The sequence below is a fragment of the Lingula anatina genome, chromosome 3, assembly GCF_051362555.1.
Source record: "Lingula anatina isolate TDL-2025a chromosome 3, LinAna3.0, whole genome shotgun sequence".
NCBI classification, from domain to species: domain Eukaryota; kingdom Metazoa; phylum Brachiopoda; class Lingulata; order Lingulida; family Lingulidae; genus Lingula; species Lingula anatina.
This window is the reverse complement of record NC_141769.1, coordinates 2,556,160-2,575,259: the sequence shown is the minus strand read 5'-3', so window position 1 is coordinate 2,575,259 and position 19,100 is coordinate 2,556,160. Positions and strand designations below refer to the sequence as shown.

At 37.6% G+C, this 19,100-nt stretch overlaps 2 protein-coding genes across 3 annotated transcripts; one reads left to right on the top strand and one right to left on the bottom strand.

Moving 5' to 3' along the window:
• Positions 1-2,653: 2,653 nt before the first annotated feature.
• On the bottom strand, positions 2,654-4,766 carry LOC106156507 (uncharacterized). Its single transcript, XM_013531790.2, has 2 exons — positions 4,447-4,766; positions 2,654-3,967 (listed from the first exon to the last, which is right to left on the bottom strand). Exon 2 carries the CDS (start codon positions 3,965-3,967, stop codon positions 2,816-2,818), a length of 1,152 nt encoding a protein of 383 aa, XP_013387244.2. The 5' UTR covers positions 4,447-4,766; the 3' UTR covers positions 2,654-2,815.
• Positions 4,767-6,728: 1,962 nt separating this feature from the next.
• LOC106156549 (uncharacterized) lies at positions 6,729-16,992 on the top strand. 2 transcript variants are annotated; one of them, XM_087009021.1, is made up of 16 exons: positions 6,729-6,901; positions 7,323-7,502; positions 7,554-7,754; positions 8,181-8,307; positions 8,824-8,930; positions 9,320-9,366; positions 9,640-10,949; positions 11,517-11,602; positions 12,261-12,385; positions 12,522-12,656; positions 12,867-13,122; positions 14,097-14,164; positions 14,460-14,633; positions 15,162-15,348; positions 15,668-15,759; positions 16,312-16,992. In XM_087009021.1, the coding sequence occupies exons 1-16, from the start codon at positions 6,820-6,822 to the stop codon at positions 16,429-16,431; spliced, it is 3,297 nt and encodes a 1,098-aa protein (XP_086865147.1). In that variant the 5' UTR covers positions 6,729-6,819; the 3' UTR covers positions 16,432-16,992. The 2 variants fall into 2 exon arrangements, with proteins under 2 accessions (XP_086865147.1, XP_013387298.2); XM_013531844.2 differs by having other exon boundaries at positions 7,323-7,754.
• The last annotated feature ends 2,108 nt before the right edge of the window (positions 16,993-19,100 follow it).

Below are 19,100 nucleotides of genomic sequence, written 5' to 3'. Positions count from 1 at the left end.
ATGAGATCTTTATTTCACAATGAATACATTGTAAACAACCCATAGAAATATAATATATTCTATTTTACCACAAAAACGGCCGTTATAGCAATTAATCTAAAATCTGTACTTGTCATCGGACCACGTGACCTCCATAGATGGCTATACTATGTAATAATCTCTTAAGAGATTATTATAAAAAAACTTTTTAGAAAAAACCACGGACTTACTTTGAATTTTGAAATGGATTCTTTAACCACTGGTAAATATGGGAAAATTGCTGTTTACCCCAGGAAAATTCATTTTTGGCCAAAATGAATGGTTGTTATCCTTTTAAGCTAAACGTCTTCAACTCTGCACACGGAAAAGAATGAAACGACTCCATGGCGATCGTTACTAGAACAATCTTTATTCTGCTGTATTAAAGGTTACATGAAACATATCCAATTACGGTCAAATTTCAGCTTCAAGCAGGGTTTTCCCCCTGTTTTTCGTTTTATATACATCATTTATTTTTTATACACACCATTCATTAATAAAAAAAATGCCAGTGAACTACATCAGAAACTGATTGGTTACTTGCACTCAGCGTAACCCAGAAAGGTGTTACTTCAGGCTTGGACCTAAATAGAGATATATAAGTGTAGGTGTAACAGCGCTTATACATGAATATATATATATATATATATATATATATATATATATATATATATATATATATATATGCGCTTTCACACCTACCGGTAGCGTAAAAGAGACACGTATGAGTAGGCTATCGTAGGTGGAATCGACTAAACGCATAGCTCGGAGCGCGTGATATCACCCTTTTCTCCAGTGTATGAGAAGGAACGAATAAGCAGCAGAGAAATAGCGTATTGGTAGTGCATTTACACCGTTGAATATCGTATAAGTGGCATATACAGTATTAGTGTATGCTAAGGTTTGCACCGTAAACGGTGGATTTAGAACTTTAACAACGTTGATGATAATACCATGTTTGCAGACTCTCGATGCGCAGGATGAAACACATATGAACTGCCCACGGCTAACTGGCCCTTTCTGTGAGAAAGTAGAAAGTTTCCATTTGATCCGAAGAATGTTAATGAAGCTTCTGTGGCTCCGCGGTAACTCCACCGTCTTGTACACGGCTTGATACAGCTGGACGCGAGTTCGAATCCTGAGATTTTCAATGTGATATTTTTGCTCGAAATAATTTCTAAAATTTGCTTTTGTTTGCTATAAGAGGAAACTTTTAAGTACGCATGGTGGGCGGGGCAGCAACGGCGCAGTCGATAGCGTGCTTGGTAGTAAAAAATAAAAATTTCAAGCCATCAGCAAACCATGGTGACGGCAAGTCACGGGTTCAAATCCCAGATGACGCATGTCAGTTCACCACAACAATGAGCTGGCCCTGCAATCAAAAACGAATGCAGGCACTCTTGTGTCCGAGCAAATTACCTTTTGCATAAAAATCCGGTATAGTTTTGAATTAGTGATCGACTTTGACCACAAATTACTGCTCGACATTATCATAAAGTCTTTGTCGTCAATTATATTTCTTTTCTCTGCTTTAAAGTCTTTAAAATGATACTTAGGCGGGGGTGGTCATTGGTCTTTAGCCTTTACCAACTACGCAGCAGATCGGTATTGAATTGAGGCAAAGGGGGGGGGGGGGGGGGGGAGAGAGGGTCGATTCAAAAAAGTTCTTTCGATCTGATGTATGTACCTGAAGTATGTATTAAATTTCCATTTTACTTCCATTTCCATTACATTATTTCTGTAAAGCGTGTAAGCGTATGATTCCGGGTAGTCCAAATTGCCGGTGGGGTGCATTACATCGTGCGTGGTGTGCCCTGGTGCCTTGAACGTACTCTTTGATAGCGTGACTTTATACATAATAAAGCATATCGGTTAAATACTTTTTAATTTTCCAAGGTTGTTACTGAAGTATGGTAAATGTAAGGAAACTTTCTATGTCTCTTATTTCCAAAGCTGAAATATGCTCATTTATATCCAATTCTCTGTGCCTCGGCGGCCATTTTGGATTACGGCACTTTGGCATAAGGAAATTATCTTGGTTATATTGGCCCCTACTGGGCCAGATTCAACTTGTTTGCATTTTCCCCTATGTAACTCTTATTACATGTTATTCTGAATAATTATTGTCTTGTCATAGTTCTTCTACATATCGGTATATGTACGGTACATAAGTGGCGACACACTAAAAACAACAAAAAAAACCTCTTACTTTTTAATTGTCCTTTTCCCTGGTAACTGTTTAATAACACTATACCATACACTTTTTACATACTTAACCATAGAAAGAAGAGAAATATATCATTTTGCCAGAAGTTATTTAAAAACTTTTAAGTTAAAATACAAATGCATTACTCCTAATACATTAATTCATTTACCAAGACGATTGTATTGATCCCTTAAATAAGCTAACAAATTACTACTTTATGAAAGTGCAAGAGATGCCATTTCTTGTATATTATATACGTGACCAATAACAATTAAATTCCCAGTCTTATATTGCAATACAAAAAATAAATAAATAAATAAATAAATAAATAAATAAATAAATAAATAAAATGGGGAATGCATGTGACTGGCACAAAGGAAACAGAAACGTAGTCTTAAAAAATACAGAGATCTTTTCTTACAACCGTTTTTTTTTTCAAGTCAACTCTCATACAGGACCCCTTTATTTATACTGTACAAAGCATAATGGTATGTAACAGACTTAGGTCTATTTCGATAATTAGTCTATTTGATCACTCAGATGTCATAACCCATATATTCCGCGGGTCTTTGGTTTTGGTAACGTCTTCAATCAGTACATTACCATCTGGGCCAGATTTCTTCCGTAAGCATACCTGAATTCTCTACTGGTTGTGTTCACATTCTTATGCACATACGGCACCTCAGTGAACTGATATACACTTCCGATAGGTGCAAAAATGGACACAACCAGGGTCTTCACTACAGCGTCTCCCCATCGATGATAATAAAATCCCCCTGACCGATCCAAGGCGTTGAGAAATTCGGAAACGTTTTTGCTCCTCCAAAAATGTAAACTAGCTAGTTCAAAATTGTTGAAGAAATATCTGTTTCTGTGCAGTTTTCTGAAAAATGTTGGTTTAATCTGCTTGTTGGTGAGATATGAATTGACGCGCGGATAAAGACCAACAACGTAATCGGGATTTTCTGGAGACATGTGCACATATCCATAAGTAAGGTTCCCTTTCGCCATGAACTTGAAAAGGTCAAATGGAACCTGGCCAATCAAACGTGAGTCATCATCTAGCCTCCAGTAATAGTCGACCAGGCGCATTATGGGCGTGACCTGCATGCTTATAGCATGAAACCTACACATATGTCTGTAACCATAGCGCTTATCGCCTGCTTTAGCAATATCGCCCTCCAATTTTGTTTCGTTTATCCATTTAGGAACTGAGAATTTCACGAGTTGAAAGTAAACGTCTGACCTCGTCCAAGAGCGAATGGATGCTATGTCAGTATCGCTGACGCCTGTCTCGTGAAACAGTACCAATGGGTAGTGATAGATATCGTTAAAATATCTATCCAACCGGTCGAGTCCGTCCTTTAGGGTGGAAGTAAATCGAGAAGATTTGACTAAGATGTAGATGGCTGCTTTTGGTTTGTTGACGGGCCACGCCTTCAACATGTTATTGAATCTTTCTAATTCATAGGAAGATCTTTTTGCTTCTTCCTTATCACTTGGTTCGCCATTAATGTTGTCGGCTCCAGCAAGTTTTTGGTTGTTCTGGACTGGTAACCCCCCAGCCTGCAGGAGTCGCTCTACTCTGAGCACAGTTTCCTGGGGTAAATACACCATACTCTCCTGTCGTCTTTGCCTCAATCTTAATTCTAGGACTTCTCTCAAGACACCGATTTGGAACATGAGCAGGAAGGCTATTACCAAGGCTATGCGACACCTGTCTATCCTTGGTCTAATGTTCATCTGAAAATATAATAATATTGTAATATTAATTGTCAGAGCTTAATTGTTACATGTACGTTCCAGTTCTACCTTCTGGTGTCAGACGGGTCTTCAGTATTCTATAGCATTTAAATGTGAAGAAGAGATTATTCAATAATTTTAAGATTCTACATATACTAGTGCTCCTTGCGGTCAGGATGTATGTACATGTTATTATTTGTAATCACCAATCTGTGGCCCATTAGACAAATTAATGTTATATTTTAGTGTGTGTGTGCGTTTGTTCATACGTGTGTGTATTTGAAAGAGAGAGAGAGAGATCTTCATGTACCTTAAAAACTACCCATTTCTTTGTTAAGATGGATACATGTAGATATACAGGGGGTATACACTGTAGATGATACATGTAAATGGATGAAATAACATAATTTTCTTATCAGTCGAATGCCACGTCGACGTATTCTTTATAAAATGTAAAAAAGATGCTGTTATACACTTACGTTGCCAACAGCCACACTTCTCAACTCGCTGAAAAACTTGGTTGCTTTTTGTTCCCGGTATTCTCCAAACTGTGACCACAATTAAATCAACAGCACATTTCAATATGTTTTCTTCTAGCTGGGATTTAAGGCACATGAGCTTAATCCACAAAGATGACAAGAGAAATAATTCATTGCAGCCTGTCATATTATCTGCTGGTATTGAGATAGGCCCAAAACGTGCATATAATATCTATGAATTAATTATGAAATCATCAGTGACGACTTTGACTGCACGTTTCGTTACCTAACGCTACAGGCGGATTTGGGTCTTACCCCCCCTCCCCCCCCAATTGAATTTTCAATATTAATTGTACACGTGTTTGGAAAGTCTCCCTCGATAAAAGATAAAAGTTGGGTTTTCTTGCTGATCAAAACTTCTTAGGGGTTCGATATTATTCTGTGCGCTTCATTCAGTGGATTTCACCCGATCGCTGTCTCATGATATAAAAGTAGCCGATTTTAAAATTTTTATTTAGGAGAGTATTTCCAACCTTTTAATACACACATATAGACATGTTATGTGGCCGTGGCGATATACGCTTTATTCGGTTTGAAAAGTGTTCTTCGGTAAAATGCGATTTTCCTCTTTCTGGGTATACTCAAGCCAAATAATACAGCAAGCTATCAATCGAGTTCTTTGCCAAATATCACTTTTTTATTGGTTAAAAAGTATTTAAAGCTGGGGTACTTTTTACCAGACGTGCACTTGTCTTTCGGCATTAATATTGCTTCTACACGGCAAAAAAATGAGGTCAAAAATGAAGAAGGTATTGCCTTGCAGGTTATTTTTCAGTGCCAACGATCACTTCAAATAACTAAATTATATACTGTGTATATAGTGCCTTTAAACAACATTGAATAGGGCCTACTTGATCCTGTCCTGGCGTACTGGTACATCTGGGTATGACAGTTTGCTCACACGCTAAAGCGTGGGCCTTTTTACGACGTCACAGGACCCATTTTGGACGGCGACTCATGTTGTACTCGTCACACAATTCCCATACTCCTGGTATACTTTCACCATGTTGAAGTCTTTTCATTACAAAAGTAGATTCCTTCCCATGGGATTACTAATTCTCTGTGCTAATTTTTATACGCCGCTGCAAGTAACCGTGTTTTCTCACCTGCTCTGTACGAATTGCGCCGTGCCCATTTGTAACATAATTTTTTGTGTCTCAGTCTTGTGCCAGGGTCACATTTCCCAGCTGTCTAAAGAAAATGTTGCTTGCAGCTAAATTAAAACGTCCTAGGCAAATCAATTTCTCCACCTTTTCCAAGCACTGTGCCTTGGGAGTTCTGTAAATCCCCTCAGACCGAAGATGTCATACCCTTCACGCATGAACAAGAATCCCGCCAATACAAATGTGACTCATTCCTAGTCCTGAGCTCTGCAATATTTGTCTTTTAATGGCCAACTGATCTCCTCTCCCATTCCTTTTTCTTATGGTTGGCACGGTGCCATCCTTCATTTATAACTGTCAAGCAGCTAGATCTCATAAATTGCTTTATTTATTTTTTTTAAATAAAAATGACGCCCCACTCCTCATCAGAGTGCAAACTCTCAGGAATTCCCTCTTCTCTGATGTATAATATAAAGCATCAATTTGGGCCATTTGCATTGCCTCTAGATGGATATAATCATATATATCGTACCAGTTGGTAGAGTGGTCTTCCACGATAACACAATTAATTGGGCATCTGTACATGTAGGCCTATATATGCTCAAAATGAATGACCATACATGTACGGTTCACCCCATTTCAGGTGACCTAACACCAGAGGAGATCAAACTCTTTCCTTTGAAAAGCCTTGTATGGTGCCATGATCTTCTAGCAAACTATCAACTGTAACTCATTAAATTCGTTTAAAATAAACTTTGACACGATCCCTAATGTTCATCGAGTCTTATATGGGGTTTTAAAATCTGACAAAAAAGCCCAAATAAACCAATCATCTGAAGTACGAAGACAGACACTGTGCTTTTCATTTTGTTGTACTTGTCAAACATCAATTCCAATATTAGGCTACTCCCTAACTGTCAAAACCAATGTGTATGATATATGTCGTCTGCTACTCCGCATATTGCCATCAAACAAAATCTAACCAATGATAAATCATTATCAACTCTTGGGTCTTTTCCGCCCTCGTATGGGTGTCAGTCAAGTTTGTCACGGGTACCTCTGTATTCGAGCGAGCACTAATCAACTATTTATTTAACACAATACCATAAAAAAACACACGCACACGTTCACTAGGTCTCTCACTCTGCGCCATGTTGCTCACCTGTGACTCTACCATCCGGCACTTACCACAGTCAATAGTATCCTAAACATGGCGGAAGAAGGCGGAAGTGTGAACACAGCACCACTGCCTCCAAAGCGACCTACTATTATAAGACATGGAAATACAGAAGGTGAGACCAGTACGTTGAATGTACGCGGGAAAGAATAACGAATGTGGAAAAGGTTTCTTTTGTTTTATATTTGCTGCATATTTGTATACTGACGTTGCATATTTGGTCGGTTTGCATTACTGCGTTTGCTGCCACAGAGCCAGTACGATGTTGGTGAAAAACACAAAGCCATGAGACCACTTCATTGAATCCCTCTAAAATACAAACAAGAATTGATAAATATATTTTAACGTTATAGTTTGTAATGTGTTACTTTTAGGCCGCTTTTTATACCTGTACTTTCACCAAACGATTAAAGTGACAGTCGAGCGATCGAGTTAGGCTTGTACTAGTAAATTGTAAAGTTACTGTTTTAAAATAATTATACATCAATGCTTTCCTTGTAGTTTTTATCTACATTTAATGTGACATGATATTGTAGGATTGGAGAATGGATCTGCAGTAGCTCCTCCAATTCCAGCAAGAGCAGCGCCACCTCCCCCAGTGCCTAGGCCTAGTAAAGATTCAGGTGTACCGCCACCACTTCCCCCAAGTCCCAAACCCCTCATAGGAGATGGCCCCCCACCATTGCCCCCAGGGCCAAGGCCTGTCACAGATGCAGGTGGTGGCCCCCCACCATTGCCCCCAGGGCCAAGGCCTGTCACAGATGCAGGTGGCCCCCCACCATTGCCGCCAGGGCCCAAGCCCGTCACAGATGCAGGTGGCCCCCCACCATTGCCGCCAGGGCCCAAGCCCGTCACAGATGTAGGAGGCCCCCCACCAGGGCCAAGGCCTGTCAGTGAAATGGTAGGGCCACCAAGGCCAATACCTCGTAAACCAGGCCCCCCACAGAGACCAGTAGGTACACCCCAGGGTAAGTCACCAACATACAGGCACAAACACTTTGAAAATTAATATTACTGGAAATCTTTCTGAGCAATGTTTCTCAGTGTTTTATAGATATGGAATAGAATGGTTTATGGTTATTGATGGAATGGTTAATTGTTATTGTAAAAGCTTAATTAGATAAGATATGGCCTTCAAAATGTACTGGTACAAGGACAAAGACATAATTTGTGGTGATGTGCTGAAGAACAAACGGTTAATTACCTACTGATACTCTCTTAGCTTCTAAATAAGTTCTAAAAATTAGCTGTGTCCTTATGGGTTGTAATTTAAATTCTGAACTAAATTTTTGAATTATGAAATCACATTATCTTACAGATATGTCTCAGAGTTGGCATGAATTCTGATTTAAGTTGGGTGACAAGGTTGAAGATGTATAACTTTTGTTTTTTAGTTCCAACCAAGCCATCACCGCCCTCAGTGGCTCCTAAGAACGCTGGTGTGTCTTCTAGTTCTTCATTTTCCAAACCTCCCCCAGCAGTGCCTGTCAAGTCTTCCAAACACGGTGGCAGTGTGAAAAAGTATGTACTCTTAACTGATTCAATTACCCATTGTCAATGTACTACACAATATGCATCAATTTACCAGTAGATTTTAAATCAGGCCTGTTAGGAGGGGAGAGAGAGGTATGGAGGGTGTTATTAGTAAGCAGATAGCTTTTTGCTGTAAAAATATTTGCTCTAAATCATTATTTGATCTAGGATCAATCTGTAAAAATGCAGCTTTTTTAGTCAAAGGTATACTTTTTCAGGAAAAGATTCCCCCTTTTGAAATTGCTGGCTGTTGGCCTGTTTTTGAGTAGAAGATTTGACTGAAGTAATTTTACGATGTACCGAGTACATGCATGTGATGATGTGCACGTGTTAGACTTAAGTGTTGGTTTTCTGTAGGCTAAGCATGATATGGATATAAAAGAATTGTTATCAGTTGTTCATGTTAAATAAATCCTGAGATTGAGCCTCAGAAATGTAGTTTTAAATATCCCCACCCCAGCTGCTCTCTCTTGTACACTGTAATGATGTGAGTCTTCCCACCAGGAGGCCAGAAATCACCATAGTAGCTGCTAGACCTATGAGTGAAGTTGGGTTCAGAGTCAATGAAAATGTCACACCAGAGGTGCCTTCCAACATTTCTCCCAAACCAGGTATGCAGGCAGTGCTTTATATATATCGTAATGCATTACTTCATATTTGTATTGAGAAGTGCTTTCTGTAATTTTGAAAGAATTTTATGTTTGTTCATTTATTTATTTATTTATTTATTTATTTATTTATTTATTTTTCTGTGGTTAAGAATAGTTGGCATTGAACTATGTACAGTACTGTGGGCAGAGAACAGATTTATTTCCAATGAAGAGATAATCAACTTAATATTTTGTACCTTAATTGGTCCACTCATATGTAGGATACAGACTTTGATACTGCATATTTTGTCTTCAGATAAATATGTCAGTTTTGTTAACACAGAAATTCACCTACTTGTTGTTTGTTTGATAACATGTTTACCAAGTGATTTTTTTTTTCATTTTTGAAGCATCTCCTACTACCCCTTTTAACAACAGATCATCAGAAGAGGGTGAGGTAAGGATATACTTGGATTTCAGCATTATCAGTTATACATTCATTGGTAATTTGCAGCCGTGTCAAATATTGGAAAATATTTTAATTCTGTTATTAGATATATGCAAAAATAAAAAGTACTGTGCATATTTCTCAAATTCCCAATAAAAATTAATGTAATTATGTCCTATCTGTCATTATGGCCATTTTGTAATCAAGGCTATTGACTTTAAAATGTCATTTTAATTCTTTATTTATTTCCCCTGTATGAGATATATATGTCTTTATATGTAGCCTCCTCCAAACAGTGACGTGCAGAGGTCAAACCCAGCAATCAGTGGAAAACCAGCAAGGCCAACACCCGTATCAAGACCAAGAAGTTGTCACCCTGGCTTAGAAGGGCACGCTGGCAGCATTGCAGGTCAGATAAGCACAAAGCCATTTGGGAAGGGCTCCACTGAAGGTGACAGTGGATTTCCCAAGAGGGAGCCACCTCCTAAGCCAAGCAAACCCCCACCAAGGCCCGTGTCACTTCAGGGTGGGGCTCCTCTTGAAGGGCGGGGTCCTCCGCCACCTATTCCAGCATCAAGAACCAAAAATATGACAACTCCACAGGCTGAAGAAGAACCAGCTCCTCCACCCCCTAAAAGGTCCACTTCCTTAAAAAAGCAAAGCAATGACATGCAGCAAGGTGAACCAGTGGAGGAACTGATATCTTTTGAAGAGACCTTATCCACAGAGGAGCAGCCCCCACCAAAATTACCAGGGAGGCCAACAATTATTTCACGTCCAAAAGTAAAAAAGGAGGTGCCCACAGAAGCTGTGGTGAGTGACTTGGTTGGATCAGAAAGCGGGGATTCTGGTATAAGAAAGCCACCTCCCTCTGTTCTTCCACCAAAGCCAAAGCCAAAACCGCAGCCAAAACCTATAAAGACTGAAACAAGTACTCAGAACAAATTCGAAGGATCTGAGAACGTGGGTAATATTGTAGACAAAAACTTGACAGAACTTGGTGCTCACAGTGCTAAACCGTCTGTTGCAAAGAGGCCAACGGTTGTTAGAAGTCTTCCTAAAAGTTCCATGGATAATGATGCAAAACAAGAGGATTCTCTTGCCAGTCCTTTAGAACTGACAGACTTTGATCCTCTGGCAAATAAAGCCTCCTCAAATGTGTCAAAATTAAAAGAAGACATTAAAACTACAGAACCTGCTAAACCTGTGGAAACTAAACCTCCAAAGCCGTCTTTCAGGCCAACCATTATTCCCAAGTCAAACTCAGGTCTATTTAAGGGGAGTAAAGAAAATATAAGTAACAATTCTGATAACCTGCCTAAACAACAGGCTGTTGAAACACACCAGCCTTCAGGTGTAGATCTTTTAACAGATGACATACATTTAACTGAAGGAGAAGTCGCAGGAAAAAATAAAAAGATATCTCCCTCAAGACCCTCAGCTCCCCCTGCTGCAGTGCCTTCAGTACAGAGTAACACAGCAGTGCAACATCTAATGGATGCAGATATAACAGTGGATGAGAAGAAATCCTCCCCACCTGGGAGGCCAAAAAGCATGCCTCCACCACGCCCCTCCGCTAACCCTCCACCAAGGTAATAAATGGGTATCTTGATTAATATCTGATTATAGTTGAATATAATTAAGTAATGTTTAAAGTAAAAAAAATTAATAAAATGTGTGATTATGAACGGAGTTTAGTAGTAAAACCCCCTTTACACTGGACGTTGTCCTTTCTGCGTCTCATAGTACTGCCCCGGCAGATCATTGAGCATTTATTCTACAGCCAAAGCGATGCTTGTACCTCCTTTTTACAACCACAGCCATAACAGTTTCATGGTTGCACCAAAGACGCAGATAGGATGCTGTCCAGTGTAAAGGGGGTTAAATATTGAAGTAAATGTTATATCCGAGGCTCAGGCAAGCATATAAAATCTTGAATTGCTTTTCAGGTGGCTTCAGGTATATTAAAATGATTCCTTTTAATTATTGAAATCATTTTGGTATTTTTTTTAATTTGATTAAAGAAGTAAAATACTTAAAAACTTATAGGGGTCAAAATATAAAGCAAAATAAGTATGAAGTAAACTTAATAAAAGTGGGAACTAAAATTAGGAATAGTGTTTTCACTTTGAACAAATATCCAGGTACTCTTATTCTAGGCCTGCAGTGGCTGCCCCATCCAAACCCAGCCCACCTAAGTCAACCAAACTGACTGGAGCAAAGCCAAAGACTGCAGGGACATCTGGTGAGTAACTTGCTCCACGTGGAGCTTGCTGTACTGTGACACCAAATTCACAAACTTCATACATCACTTATTCTGATAGTGGGATTTTATCAAGGTTCATCATTGTTTTTTGGTCTCAAAAAGGAAAAAAAAAAACATACATTACTTCTTTTTGCAGAACTGCAGAACCAATGTTTTAAGGCATGACCATTGATTTTTCTTTTTGAAAATTTACTGTAATTGATTAATTTTCTTCCAATCATTTGTGTGATCCCTTGCAATATAATTTTATAGCCATTGTCAGTGACTGAGTCACATGGACAGACATTTTACTTGGTTGGTAGTGTATAAGATTTCCCACATAGCATGGGTATCTGCCAGCAAAAGGCTGTCAGCAAACACAAAAGCAGCTGACACTGTAATAGTGGTGAAACACAGTCACAAATATTAGTATACATGCTTGCAGAACTTGTGACAGGGTATACGTAGGAGCTATAGTAAGTATTGCATGCAAATGATATGCACAAGGTTCATGAAGGACAGCCTAGGTTCTGATTGAGGCTTGATATTGATATTATTATAACAATTTTGTATTTATTTCATCTTAATATTTTCATTTTTTATTGTATTTTATTGTTTTTAGTTATTTTATTATTATTATTTTTTTTCAATCTCTTAGAACCTCCTCCCCTCCCTACACGACCAGGCCCAGGTCATCCCCTGTTCCACTATGTAGTGGAGGGACCCCACGGCATAGCAGCTTATGACTATGACTCCAGCCAACCAGATGAGTTGTCTTTTAAGGTATGCTGGATAAGTGCCTAAGGCTATTTCCTTACATTTGTAATTTCCTTTCTTTTTTATCTATGCCAAATGTCATTTATTTTGTTTAATTAATTAATTAATTTTTATTTTATTTTTCACATTTTAAAACCCATAGTCTGGTGATGTCATAGTTCTGCTTCGGCGTGTGGATGCTGATTGGTTGTTTGGCAGAAATGGTGTCAAAGAAGGCATGTTCCCCCAAGGCTTTGTGGATATAGTGGAACCTCTGCAAGAAGAGCTGTGGGAAGAGGTAAAGTGGCATCTTTTATAGCTTCTGTTATCACAGATGGCAGTCAGCTATTTATTTTGGTACACAGAGTTACTCTGTTGCTTTTATTTGTAAAGCATGTAGTTTGTCGTTATTTATATCTTATCGACCAATAATTTTTATTGTAAGCTTGGTCAATGCACAGGATATGGTAAATTTATTTTTCTTAAGCATTTTTTTTTTCTCACTCAGGAGGCCCCAGAGAAGCCAGATCTGTTAACTGGTCCTCGTTGCCGCGCACGCTTTGACTTTGACGGTGAAGGTGAGGATGACCTCAACTTTGAAGATGGAGATGTCATTGGACTTCTGGAGAGAGTAGGCGATGAATGGTTGAGAGGTTGCCTGAATGGCAAAGTTGGTGTTTTTCCTCTCTCCTTTGTAGAAATCATTGAAGATTTGCCATTGTCTCCTCCAGAGACAGGGATTGCTGGAAGGGAGGGCGATACAGGTAAGAGTTTAAAGATATGTCAAAAATTTATTTAAGTAGTTGAAGAAAAGATCCTTCAAAGTTGTATGATTTATCCATCACAGTTGTACATTACTGTAAATCAGTTCTTGAAAATGGATCTCTTGAATTTGCCAAATTAAAATTTTATTTTAAATAAATTAGCAATTTGAAATTGTAAAATTGGCCAACATAAACATACATGCTCACTAAAACCTAAATTAAAATGCCACATGTATATTGATGTGCAGTGGGCTTTTTCTGCATCACAGCTTTTCATGCAACGTTTATATAAAAACTTTCTTATACACCAGAATAAAGTGAATACATTGGGTCATAACAGTAGCATAAAGCATATAGATCAGATTTTTGAGGACATAAATTTTGTATTGCATCAACAGATGTTGTGCCAGTATAAAAGTCTTACTTGTTGTCAAGCCTCGTTTCCATAAATTTGTTATTCTTATTTTATAATAATAGGAAGGGGAACTCACTTTGTTAGGGTGCATTCCCAGAGATTTAGATCGACCTAACTCCCTGGGGGTTCACGCTAAATTGCAGTCAGCCATGCGTGCATCATAGTTAATTACCTCCTTACAGCTTTTAGTAGGCGGGACAGACGCTTAAGCCGGCTAAGCTGACAGTAATCTAGTGCGACTCCCCACAGGGATAGATCTAAAATCTATGGAAATGGGGTCTTAGACTTGTATTAATATCATATTGTGTTATAAGGCTGTGTTAACAGTGACTTGTCAAATCTCCGAATAAACACATGATATTAAATGTAAAAAATGTGAAAAATTGACTACTGGTTGGAATGTTATAAACTCAGGCTCAACTTCTCATTCTGTTAACTTAATGCACTTGTTGAAAGTTCCTTGGCTTTTTTTTTTTTTTTTTTTTTTTTTTTTTTGGAAGAGAAATTCTTTGATTGTATTTTACTGGAGGACATTTTTTATTGTGAGTGGTTTTTCCAGGGTCAATGGCTGTTACAGCTCATGCAATGTATGATTTTGATGGGCAAGTTGGGGAGCTCAGTTTTAAGGTAAAAAAAGCATGTGATCTCAGTTCTAACAAGTTTTAACTTATTCTGACAATCATATAATTTCATTGTGTTTTATTATCTGGGGCACAGAGGGGTGGGGCTGGGGGTAAAGCAGGTATTACATACTACTTAAAGCCGCAGTTGAATGTCTGCTTAGATGATAATTACAAGTAGATTTCTTACATTAATTTACTACGTATTGGGTTGGATAAGAGGTTAAGTCAGATCAGTTTTGAGTGGCCTCTTGAATATGTTTCTCATTATCCAATTGAATTGCTTTTTACAATCTGTCAAGGCTGGAGACCAGATAAAGGTGCTAAGTCAGATCAATACTGATTGGCTGTGTGGAGAGCTCAATGGCCACAGTGGTAGTTTCCCTGCTGGGTTTGTGGATCATGTCCCCCCTGGATTGCCACCTTTTCAAGAAGCCAAGCAGTCAACTAATAACAAGGAAAATGTGCCTACTCAGGTATGAACATCTTTGTCATGATTCATCACTTGTGTAACACGTTTTAACTAAAATTACTCCTCAGTGTTCCTAATTGCTCTCTGTCAAGTTGCTTGAAAATAAGACCAGAATAAGTTGAATAAAGCCCCATTTCGAGTGTGCATCATGTGGAGATGTCATCATGGTAGTATCAATTTCTATGATTTTAGGGCTCATTCTCATTGGTCTGCATAGATCAATCCAACTCTGCAGGGACTCTTGCTTAATGCAATCTATTTAACAGATTTATTAATGAGAGAGAGAGAGAGAGAGAGAGGGAGCAAGGGTTCATGTTCACCCTTGCTGTCCACTTGATATATAGTTTGTGGATGTGTCTGCATATATATATATATATATATATATATATATATATATATATATATATATATATATATATATATATATATATTGTGTGAGAGGTAGAGGGAATGTACATGCACACCCTTGCTGTCCACATATATGAAGTACCTATTAATAGCTAACAGAGCAGTATGCTGATCTTTGTTGTAGAAGGAGCCGTCTTCCTGTGTTGCACTTCACTCCTTCACAGCAGAGGCAGCGGGGGAACTGACCATTATGGAAGGTGACAAGGTCATCATCACAGAGCATGTCGGGGATGGCTGGCTCAAGGGCAAATTAGGTGGAAAAGAGGGAATTTTCCCAGAGGCTTTTGTGAAGATCACTAAAGATGAGCAAGGTGAATTTTTGGTTTATTCTGTGCCGATTTAGGAATTTGGTTGAATTCATGCTGCGTGAGCTGTCAGTAATATCTCCATTGAGTTTGTATATGTTGTGTAAAATTATCTAAATTTTGTATAGTTTAGCTGTGCATAGCTTCAAATGATAAATGAATGATTTTTGCTAATTTTCTCGATGCCATTTCTTTTGTTTTGATTCGTTAAATTATTCCTCTTCTGTCTCAACTAATGCAGTTTAAATTAAAAATTTTATAATTTGTGTTTAGCATATCTGGGTTCATGCCCCACTCTAGGTAACTCTATCTCCCCTTCCCCCAGGTACAAAACCTAGAAGTTCCAGTGAGTATGCACCCAAAGCCAGGGCTCTACATGACTTTGAGGGACAAGGAGATAATGAGCTGTCCTTCAAGGTGAGATTTTTTTGCCATAGTAAGGTATTTTGTAATATTTTGTATTTATTTGTTTATACATGTATGTGTTTTTTAGGTCTAATGGTGAAAAAGTGATGTTTGAAATCATAGTTTATAAAATAAGAGATAGAAACTGTATTATTAACATAATGACAAAAATATTAAGTACTAGTTACAACACAAGTTGTCCACTGTATTCAACATACAAGAGCGCAGTTACATCCAGGTGCAGCCAAGATATAATTTGCTTTTATGTGTCGCATACAGTGGACTTTGAGTTGTAACTGACTAATCATAGGGCTTGTACTTCTAACAGCGTATACAAATACAGACAAGGGTGTAAGTGAAATGCATGTGCAATTATCTTATTGTTGGAAGAGCTGACCATGGTTTAATGTAAATACTATAGTTTTTACAGCTATATTAGAGGATTTGCTATCTTTGTACTAGTAAATTCTAATGGTAATTTTTGTGATGTACTTTCAAGTTTTAAAAATCATAATGTTAATCACTCAAGGCATCTGAGCAGTTGTTGGTGTTCCTTTATTTTAGTCTGGTGACGTGATATACCTGTTGGAGAAAATTAATGAAGATTGGTACAGTGGAGAGCTGGGGAACAAAGTGGGACAGTTCCCTGTCAACTTTGTGGACATTCTTGTGGCTCTGCCATAGAAACTGAACAACAATAGGCTGCCACAGTGCTGTGGTGATTTTGTAAATTCCTGGTGCTAATTTGTTGAATATCATATTTGCGAGAAGTAAAGATACTGTGTCCAGCAGAGGTAAAGAACATTATCACCAGGTTGCCAAAATTATCATTGTCCAAGGTGGCCCCCTGGACCCTTTGCCATATTTTCCATCTTTTTGCACTAAATGGCATTATCATCCCTGATTATGTGTATGCGTTTATTTTATATGTATGTGTTTGTATTACATTGATTGGTGCTGTAGCCTTGATGGGAAAAGAATAACTGAATAGGTGCATTTCATACACATGATCCCATTTTCTAATTAAATGATTATTATATGACAGCAGGTGCCTTACAGTTTGAGATATTTAACAAAAATAAGCCTATATATGCACACTCAGAGTATTATATTTTTACTTGAAGATTTATAGACCATGGTGACCTTATTTTAAATGTGAACGTGATAGAAAGGTGAACTAAAGGCATTTTATAATAAGCTCATTGTAACAGAAAAACTTGTCACATTTTTGTTGTGATATGATATATTACTAGTGATCGTTGTTTTGTGACTTTCGTGATGTTTGGATTGTCAAAATTGTGAGAAATGTTTTTGTTAATTTCTTTGTTAAGAAAGTAACTTTTGTAAAGTGAGATTCACAATAAGATTGTACTCATGTTATGTTATACTGAAATTACCAACATTAAATTTTCAGCTTTGTATTAATATATTTTTGCTACACATCATTTAAGGCAACTTATTTTCATTCCACAAAAGCTGAATATGTGTTCATTAAAAACTCTGTGTATTAGTACTGGTATAACAGTCCTGGCATCAACTTCACAAGAGTGGATGTGATACCATGAGTCATTAAAATATGTTGGGTTATATATACTTTTTTCTTCATGGGCCAGAAATGTAGTATGTACCCCACTTAAACAGTAATTTGACTCTCTATGTCAGTTATGAACACCCTTACAATGAAAATAGTGGTTTCCCAGCTTTCACCTTGAATTTTTCTCACCTAAAGCATTCGTAACAGCAGCTTACGTTTGGTGTCCCATAAAGTATAATTTTATACCAGTGGTTGGCAATAACTTTGTAATTGTCTGACTAATATTGAAAGATGATTTATTTCCATTCCCCATTCTGTATTTGACAATCATATTGAATGATGTGAAAACCCATTGTAGTGACAGGAAAAGAACTAATTATTGAAAACGTAGGATGAGCCTTGGAGGAAATTATATTAATTTATTTGATATCAGCAGGAGTTAACACAAATGACCAACGCTAAACCTTTTTTTCTATTGATGAAATTCCATTTCCACATAAGGTAAGTAACATATAAATTTCAGTATAGCGACCTTTTTTTACGTGGAATCGAAGGGGTTTATGTATGTTAAGGTCTTGGAATAGTTCATGGGAATCGAATTTATACTCATGATATAGAACAAATGACTGCACAAAGGTATTTTGATTTGAAATATCTTAAATAGATATTATTTTTTACATCTTATAATTTTACAGTGTTACAGTGGGTTATCTGTTTGTACAACATAATGTAAAATCTACATTAACCTATTGTCTGTAACTAGATATGAAGTGCATGATTCAGTTTTCGATGTGACATATGTTTCTTTTAAAATATACTGTATTTATGGAGTTGATTTAAGAGTCAGTTGAACAAAGTGTGAACGATTCTCTTTATTTTGACTTGAGATTATTAGGGATTTTGTCAATTATAACTATATCTCCCAGTAGGATTTTTATAATGTATTTGTTTTAGTTAAAATGTTAACGTTTAGTGCATGGTTCAGTTATTGACAAAATAGATACCTATAAAAATTTGTGTAAGTTTCTTGTCGCAAGAAATGAAACATGTATATAAATGTATAATGTTTAGTCATAAGATGCACTGGCACAGTAAAATAATTATGAATAATTAAGATTCCACGAGTTTCCTAGAAACGATATCATATCAGTGGCAGCTTATCTCCAGTGAAATTCTCAGTAGCCATTACTAAAACTAATATCCTGTTATAGAGGCAGTCTCCATGGAAAATGGATGTGAACAGGACTGAAGAGTGCAATGTAGATAGTATTATCATATGCGAATGCAAATTAAGTTGTCATTCAGAACAAAGTAAATCTTAAGTTATTACAAAATGGATGACATAACATCATCGGCGCACTCGAGCTGTGATGAGTCTCTTGATTAAGACTTTACGCATAAGTTCATTCTGTTGCTGGAACTATTTCTTTTGAGTTATACACTTGAGCACCATTCACTGACTTAAATAAACTGTATGTACAGTTAGTATTTAGCGGCACGAGAGCACCTTGTTTTAAGAAACAACAGGATAATATGGCGTCAAGCTGTCAGTTAAGGCTGTCATTTTCTTAAAATTAATCGGTTTCACGAGCTGGACTTGTGATGGGTTGCTACTAGTACAAACAAAATGTGAAATGCCAGGGGGTATGCAAATGTTGTGAACAGGGTTTTAGCATATCCGTAATAAATGCGCTCAATTTCTGCTTTGTTTTGGTTTTTTGTGCTACCGTTACGGCATTGGCATTGCCGTTTTCTCCCCCCCCCCCTCTCTCTCTCTCTCTCAAACTGTGTTTTTCAAATACGACCTAACAAATAAACC

Coding starts and splice junctions, on each gene's coding strand:
- LOC106156507 (XM_013531790.2), bottom strand. CDS start 3,967: ATGAACATTAGACCAAGGATAGACAGGTGTCGCATAGCCTTGGTAATA.
- LOC106156549 (XM_013531844.2), top strand. CDS start 6,820: ATGGCGGAAGAAGGCGGAAGTGTGAACACAGCACCACTGCCTCCAAAG. Junction 14,165..14,459: donor TTGGGGAGCTCAGTTTTAAG/GTAAAAAAAGCA, acceptor CAATCTGTCAAG/GCTGGAGACCAGATAAAGGT. Junction 14,634..15,161: donor AGGAAAATGTGCCTACTCAG/GTATGAACATCT, acceptor TCTTTGTTGTAG/AAGGAGCCGTCTTCCTGTGT.